Source organism: Ylistrum balloti, unplaced genomic scaffold, assembly GCF_031769215.1.
Source record: "Ylistrum balloti isolate Yb309-2 unplaced genomic scaffold, AGI_CSIRO_Ybal_v1 Utg369600, whole genome shotgun sequence".
NCBI lineage: Eukaryota > Metazoa > Mollusca > Bivalvia > Pectinida > Pectinidae > Ylistrum > Ylistrum balloti.
Window position 1 is genome coordinate 239,607 of NW_026781881.1, and position 8,752 is coordinate 248,358.

Sequence of the window (8,752 nt, forward strand, 5' to 3'; positions counted from 1 at the left end):
CTGCTATGCAGCAAGCACACTGCTTGTGTGCTGGCATTTTTAAATATTTAAATGGCATGCCTCTCTTATCCTGACTGTAACTTCTTCATTGCTCTAATTCATGCAAAAATATTTCAAATAAATACACTGCACATGATAAACGTATTGTTTATAGATGCATTAAGACAAAAAACGGTGCTCAAGTGAGACTTAATTAGTAATTAGGGCACTTAATTACTGTGACCTACTTTTCAACAATGGCATATTTTTTGGGCTTTTTTTCTAATGAAGATTTTGAAATGTATCATTAAATGACATTTAAGAGAAAAAAACTAAAAGAAAATATTTTAGTTTAATAATTATTGCAATAATTATGAATTTGATCCCCCACTCGTCCCCCCTATAACAACTGAACAGCCTTGAGCTGACCTTAGATTAATGTCATGTCATTACCACCTGACCTCAAATTTTTAAAAGACAAAAAATAAAAAGTATTTGTCATGGCCACCAGAAGGCCCAAACTGGCACTCCTCCTTTGCCTGAAATAACCCTATGATGATCATGACACACAGTGTTGTTATTTTTCTGGTTTTTGCGAAATACAATATAGCCATATATACGTATATAAATTATAAGACTTCTCCAATTCCAATAGTACCAGTTAGCTGAAAATCTAGTTCCAAAGCTGTCATTGAGCTGAAATTTTGTCGGAATGAAGCCTAGAAATACAGTAATGTTACTGTTGTCACCATTGGTTTACTGCTAGAATTAATCAGTTTTAATTATTCAATAATTTTTGCAACTACTGTGATATCATTTAAAAGCCTTTGTATTGAGATAACTATTCAGGTCCAATGGGCCTCTTGTTCAGTGTTTGTAAAGCTTGATCTTTGTTGTAGGAATATTGGAATGGATGAGAGTCTTTTTCAGTGTTTGGATAAAAATGGTGCAACCTTTGACCTGAATTTGCAGTATCGTATGAACAGGTGACATTAATACCTCTACTTATCTGTGTTTGTTCTATTAACATTGAATTGCTGTGATAGTAATAAACTTGATGATATACATGAGATAGTGATAATCATTTGTCTTGTCTCAGTAGGATCTTTGACATATTCTGCATTTTGCCGCAAGCGGGTGCAGTACTTGGGACCAGTTTAAATTTTAAAAGGCATACAATATGTTAATTCTGTGTATTGGTTTTAATTACATCCTACCTAGCTGTTGGGATATGGTAATCACTTTGTCTGAACGTCAATGCATGAGATCTTATGTGTATAATAGTCCATAAATCACAAATAAATTGTCCCATAGTATCACATCATCACATGACTGCTTTTGAAATGAAAGCATAACTGTGTACAAGATGATTTGTGAACTGTACAACAGATTAAGTTAAAATGAAAAGATCCAGGGATTGGGGTAGATATGTGACAAGGGTTTTTGTTTTTGATCTGTTATTTTAACCTTTTAAGTTTGAACATAAATGAAAAATCAAGAATTTGTCATACATATTCTGAAAAACATAAACCAGCATATCAGTGAGCAGCAATAATAGCCAAGTCAGTAGAGCATTGACCCATGTTACCTTGACCTATGCAACCTTGACCTACGCAACCTTGACCTAAGTAACCTCCAGTGAAGATATGTTGTGTATGGTCTAATTCTCTCTATTTTCAACATGAGATTTAGTGGTTATGTCCTTGGGCAAGACATTTAACCCTAAATGCCCTTAATGGCTTGTGATGGGCCTCCTGTAAGACATTTAACCCTACTTGCCCTTGATGACTTGTGATGGGCCTCCTGTAAGACATTTAACCCTAACTGCTCTTGATGGCTTGTGATGGGCCTCCTGTAAGACATTTAACCCTAACTGCCCTTAATGGCTTGTGATGGGCCTCCTGTAAGACATTTAACCCTACTTGCCCTTGATGACTTGTGATGGGCCTCCTGTAAGACATTTAACCCTAACTGCTCTTGATGGCTTGTGATGGGCCTCCTGTAAGACATTTAACTCTAACTGCCCTTGATGGCTTGTGATGGGCCTCCTGTAAGACATTTAACTCTAACTGCCCTTGATGACTTGTGATGGGCCTCCTGTAAGACATTTAACCCTAACTGCCCTTAATGGCTTGTGATGGGCCTCCTGTAAGACATTTAACCCTACTTGCCCTTGATGGCTTGTGATGGGCCTCCTGTAAGACATTTAACTCTAACTGCCCTTGATGACTTGTGATGGGCCTCCTGTAAGACATTTAACCCTACTTGCCCTTGATGGCTTGTGATGGGCCTCCTGTTAGACATTTAACCCTACTTGCCCTTGATGGCTTGTGATGGGCCTCCTGTAAGACATTTAACTCTAACTGCCCTTAATGGCTTGTGATGGGCCTCCTGTAAGACATTTAACCCTACTTGCCCTTGATGACTTGTGATGGGCCTCCTGTAAGACATTTAACTCTAACTGCTCTTGATGGCTTGTGATGGGCCTCCTGTAAGACATTTAACCCTAACTGCCCTTAATGGCTTGTGATGGGCCTCCTGTAAGACATTTAACCCTACTTGCCCTTGATGACTTGTGATGGGCCTCCTGTAAGACATTTAACCCTAACTGCTCTTGATGGCTTGTGATGGGCCTCCTGTAAGACATTTAACTCTAACTGCCCTTGATGGCTTGTGATGGGCCTCCTGTAAGACATTTAACTCTAACTGCCCTTGATGACTTGTGATGGGCCTCCTGTAAGACATTTAACCCTAACTGCCCTTAATGGCTTGTGATGGGCCTCCTGTAAGACATTTAACCCTACTTGCCCTTGATGGCTTGTGATGGGCCTCCTGTAAGACATTTAACTCTAACTGCCCTTGATGACTTGTGATGGGCCTCCTGTAAGACATTTAACCCTTCTTGCCCTTGATGGCTTGTGATGGGCCTCCTGTTAGACATTTAACCCTACTTGCCCTTGATGGCTTGTGATGGGCCTCCTGTAAGACATTTAACTCTAACTGCCCTTAATGGCTTGTGATGGGCCTCCTGTAAGACATTTAACCCTACTTGCCCTTGATGGCTTGTGATGGGCCTCCTGTAAGACATTTAACTCTAACTGCTCTTGATGGCTTGTGATGGGCCTCCTGTAAGACATTTAACTCTAACTGCCCTTGATGGCTTGTGATGGGCCTCCTGTAAGACATTTAACCCTAACTGCTCTTGATGGCTTGTGATGGGCCTCCTGTAAGACATTTAACTCTAACTGCTCTTGATGGCTTGTGATGGGCCTCCTGTAAGACATTTAACTCTAACTGCCCTTGATGGCTTGTGATGGGCCTCCTGTAAGACATTTAACCCTAACTGCTCTTGATGGCTTATGATGGGCCTCCTGTAAGACATTTAACCCTACTTGCCCTTGATGGCTTGTGATTGGCCTTCTGTAAGACATTTAACTCTAACTGCTCTTGATGGCTTATGATGGGCCTCCTGTTAGACATTTAACCCTAACTGCTCTTGATGGCTTGTGATGGGCCTCCTGTAAGACATTTAACCCTAAATGCCCTTGATGGCTTGTGATGGGCCTCCTGTAAGACATTTAACTCTAACTGCTCTTGATGACTTGTGATTGGCCTCCTGTATGTTGTTCAGTGAGGTAGTCACTAGTTATTACAACAAGACCCCACCTCAAAATGACCCTTCTACTGAAGGGGAGTATTGCCCATGAAACAAACTAACCTGCATATCAAAATATCTGGAGCTCAGTTATAAGAAACCCAAATATATATGAGTTTTATATGCTCGTCTAACATGTACAGTTATCTGCAAGGTTTAATGTGAAGCCAAATGTATTTTTGTTTATAGTGCTATAATGTCTATCAGCAACACCCTAGTGTATGGAGGGGCCCTCAGATGTGGAAATGAAATGGTGGCAAATAGTGAGCTGGTCATCCCTGATCCTGTTTCCCTTCAACAGGTAACATGAACTTTATCTCTTAAAGTGTGAAAAATAGCTCATAGTTTCCTTTTTTTATTTTCACTGCTCTTTCTTAAACCTTTATCACTTGATTTTTTTGTTTTTGTTTCTCTGTTAAATGCTCTGAAAGTTACTTCCCATGCAGTGAATCTGGCAGTCAAACCCATATCAGTGGCTTACCATTTAAAATTGCTTAAAATCTGTTATTAGAATTGAGAAGATACAAAATTTGACTAACCATGCTTATTTATGATACAATCAGGAATCTATTGTACAACTCCTTAGCAACCAGCAAAATCTACAAATGTTTATAACTCATAGCCCATTTGTTAGATAGGGAGGGGGGATAGTTCATTTGTTAGATAGGGAGGGGGGATAGTTCATTTGTTAGATAGGGAGGGGGAATAGTTTTTTTGTTAGATAGGGAGGGGGGATAGTTCATTTGTTAGATAGGGAGGGGGGATAGTTCATTTGTTAGATAGGGAGGGGGAATAGTTTTTTTGTTAGATAGGGAGGGGGGATAGTTCATTTGTTAGATAGGGAGGGGGAATAGTAAAATTTGTTAGATAGGGAGGGGGGATAGTTCATTTGTTAGATAGGGAGGGGGATAGTTCATTTGTTAGATAGGGAGAGGGGATAGTTCATTTGTTAGATAGGGAGGGGGAATAGTTTTTTTGTTAGGTAGGGAGGGGGATAGTTCATTTGTTAGATAGGGAGGGGGGATAGTTCATTTGTTAGGGGGAATATATTTGGATAGAGGGGGATAGTTCATTTGTTAGATAGGGAGGGGGGATAGTTTTTTTGTTAGATAGGGAGCAGGGATAGTTCATTTGTTAGATAGAGAGGAGGGATAGTTTTTTTGTTATATAGGGAGCAGGGATAGTTCATTTGTTAGATAGGGAGGAAGGGATAGTTCATTTGTTAGATAGGGAGGGGGATAGTTCATTTGTTATATAGGGAGGGGGATAGCTCATTTGTTAGATAGGGAGGGGGGATAGTTCATTTGTTAGATAGGGAGGGGGTATTTCTTTTTGTTAGATAGGGAGGTGGATAGCTCACTTGTAAGTTAGGGAGCAGGGATAGTTCATTTGTTAGATACGGAGTGGGATAGCTCATTTGTTAGATAGAGAAGGGGATAGCTCATTTGTGATATAGGGAGGAGGGGATAGCTCATTTGTAAGATAGGAAGGGGGATAGTTCATTTGTCAGATAGGGAAGGGGATAGCTCAATTGTTAGATAGGGAGTGGGGATAGCTCATTTGTTAGATAGGGAGGGGGGATAGCTCATTTGTCAGATAGGAAGAGGGATAGTTCATTTGTCAGATAGGGAGGAGGGATAGCTCAATTGTTAGGTAGGGAGGGGGGATAGCTCATTTGTTAGATAGGGAGGAAGGGGATAGCTAATTTGGTAGGGCATTAGCCAGCACCACCTCATGTGAAGGTCAGATATGTTTGGTCTGATTCTCCTTGCCTTTGGCAGTTTGTTTTTCTCAAGAACACCTTGTCATGTTGAAGTTGTTTTGTTTGGTAAGACATAATTTGCTGTGAATATCATGTGACGACCATCCGTATGATTCAGTGAACAAGACAACATCTATAACAAGGAAACCCTGCCTCAGAATGACCTTCCTTGTTGGCAGGAGGATAAAACATGCAAAGAAAAATTTAATTTTAATAATACTGTTTCCTTTTTAGGTGATAGACAAGCATGGCTGGCTAAAACCTGTGTTACTAGACAATCCAGATTATAAAGCGGCCATTTTCCTTAATACAAGCAATGTAAGTCTGTTCTGAAATAAAAGTCTACTGTAAGCTGAAAACTTGGAGAAAACATTGCTTGCTTTCCTAGTAGGAACTACGTAATATTTTTAAAAGAGTTTAAAATTGGTTCTGAGTATCTACAAGGTTGGGGTAAGAAGTTTGTTGTCTGCCTACTTATAACTGATCTGCCTGAAGAACAAGCTGAAGGTTTGATGCCCATAGAATTTTATCAATTTGCTGAAGATCATGTAAAGACAATGTATTAAGACATTATCTTTAACAAGTAGGAAAAGGTTATTATGGATTTTATTTTCCAATATAGATACCAGCCAGAGAATCGAGAGATAAATCCGGGTTGATAACAAACATTGGTGAGGCTCGGATCATTGCCATCCTGACAGAAGCTTTGATTATTGTAAGTTTAACACCTGTTTGTAACTCTTAAGCGCAACACTCACAGCAAGATAGTATAGATGTATGTGCTCTTCTTAACTACTTTAATCATCAAATATCTGTCATAGTCGAAGGCATAGTGCATGTTCTTTAATAACAGACATGCTTCAGAGTTGTAAGAGATGCTTGATGTATAAAAAGATAATTTTGTGGTTCAAAAGCCAGACGTGTATTTAACAACTGTAAAAACGGCATTTCCCTGAAATATTTCAAACTTGAATTGTCCATGCTTTTCAGTTTCTGTGTAAAAGTTCAAGATACAAAATATTATTTTATTACCTTCAGAGTGGTGTATCTGCAGGAGATATAGGAATCATTGCGCCCTACCGTAACCAGGTCAGCGTCATCCGAGACAAACTAAGAAAACAGTGCACTGTTCAAGGTCAGATAGAGGTCAACACTGTAGACCAATACCAAGGACGTGACAAAGAAGTTATATGTATATCATTTACAAGGAGCTTCACATCATCTACTGACCAACAGTCCAAGGTAGGTCTGACTCCATCATCTACTGACCAACAGTCCAAGGTAGGTCTGACTCCATCATCTACTGACCAACAGTCCAAGGTAGGTCTGACTCCATCATCTACTGACCAACAGTCCAAGGTAGGTCTGACTCCATCATCTACTGACCAACAGTCCAAGGTAGGTCTGACTCCATCATCTACTGACCAACAGTCCAAGGTAGGTCTGACTCCATCATCTACTGACCTACAGTCCAAGGTAGGTCTGACTCCATCATCTACTGACCAACAGTCCAAGGAAGGTCTGACTCCATCATCTACTGACCAACAGTCCAAAGTAGGTCTGACTCCATCATCTACTGACCAACAGTCCAAGGTAGGTCTGACTCCATCATCTACTGACCAACAGTCCAAGGTAGGTCTGACTCCATCATCTACTGACCAACAGTCCAAGGTAGGTCTGACTCCATCATCAACTGACCAACAGTCCAAGGTAGGTCTGACTCCATCATCAACTGACCAACAGTCCAAGGTAGGTCTGACTCCATCATCAACTGACCTAGAGTCCAAGGTAGTTCTGACTCCATCATCTACTGACCGACAGTCCAAGGTAGGTCTGACTCCATCATCAACTGACCTACAGTCCAAAGTAGGTCTGACTCCATCATCTACTGACCGACAGTCCAAGGTAGGTCTGACTCCATCATCAACTGACCTACAGTCCAAGGTAGGTCTGACTCCATCATCTCTTGACCTACAATCCAAGGTAGGTCTGACTCCATCATCAACTGACCTACAGTCGAAGGTAGGTCTGACTCCATCATCTACTGACCAACAGTCCAAGGTAAGTCTGACTCCATCATTAAATGACCTACAGTCCAAGGTAGTTCTGACTCCATCATCAACTGACCTACAGTCCAAGGTAGTTCTGACTTCATCATCTACTGACCTACAGTCCAAGGAAGGTCTGACTCCATCATCAACTGACCTACAGTCCAAGGAAGGTCTGACTCCATCATCTACTGACCAACAGTCCAAGGTAGTTCTGACTCCATCATCAACTGACCAACAGTCCAAGGTAGTTCTGACTCCATCATCTACTGACCTACAGTCCAAGGTAGGTCTGACTCAATCTACTGACCTAGATTCCAGGGTAAGGTGAGGATGAGCTAGGCCAAAGTGTTTTACTGTGTCATACACGCTATTATTACAAATACTGATTTTTCTAAATCAACAAAGTGTTTTATGACCTTGCTTTACAGGCCCTATATAACCTTTCCTCCCTTGCTCCATTCTGGTGGGTAGAGTTTAAGGTTTTGATGTATATTTTACAAGAATTTTTTTATTTGTATTTTCATATATATTTCACAGGCATTTTTTTCTTATATGTAATGAATATATATAGATATCTTATGTATATAGGTTCTATTGATTACAAGGACAATGGAATGAATAAGTGAAAGATGCTGAAGAAATATGTAAAGTAACTGATAGACGTAAACTTTTCTGTAGGAAATTCAGGTAAGAAAATGTTTCATGTTCTTGAAAAACATTGTACAGCAAAATACTTTTTAATGTTTTAGACTCTCAGTATGATACACAACTTCTAATTCCCCATGTTCTTTTCAGTCGGGACAGCTTTTGAAGGATATTCGGCGATTAAATGTGGCCGTGACGCGGGCAAAAACCAAGCTCCTCTTGATAGGGGACCAATCTTCCTTACAGAGTTATCCACCCTTAGTTTCTATCCTAGATGCCTTAACAAGGAAACAATGTATATCCTTTTTCCACTTCACAACCACAGTTTGGTTTGTTCTGGATGAGATTTGTTCTGTTTCTTGTGTTCAGATAAAGTTTGAAGTCGAGTGTATGCAAATTACTTAGGTTTGTATGCTACTTTGTCTATTGTTAAGGCTAATATCATCACAACAATGATATATTGCACTCAGTGAAATTTTGATCCAATAGAATGAGGTCATGCTGTCAAGATTGTTAGAGTTGCATCTATCTTCAGAGGCATAAAATATTTGTCACTGCTGAGTAAAGGTAAGTTATCTTATTATCTGAGGTACAGTAACATACACAAAACATTTGTCACTGCTGACAAAAGGTAAGTTATCTTATTATCTGAGGTACAGT

General features: G+C 40.0%; 1 protein-coding gene across 1 annotated transcript in view; it reads left to right on the forward strand.

The window, feature by feature from the left end:
- LOC132545776 (DNA replication ATP-dependent helicase/nuclease DNA2-like) overlaps positions 1–8,497 on the forward strand; it is a 78,947-nt gene extending 70,450 nt beyond the window's left edge. The window contains exons 26-31 of the mRNA XM_060209468.1: positions 879–965; positions 3,824–3,935; positions 5,631–5,714; positions 6,019–6,111; positions 6,435–6,638; positions 8,243–8,497. Of these exons, the coding sequence (XP_060065451.1) occupies positions 879–965; positions 3,824–3,935; positions 5,631–5,714; positions 6,019–6,111; positions 6,435–6,638; positions 8,243–8,497 (835 nt within the window). The remainder of the gene's footprint in view (positions 1–878; positions 966–3,823; positions 3,936–5,630; positions 5,715–6,018; positions 6,112–6,434; positions 6,639–8,242) is intronic.
- Positions 8,498–8,752: the final 255 nt, after the last annotated feature.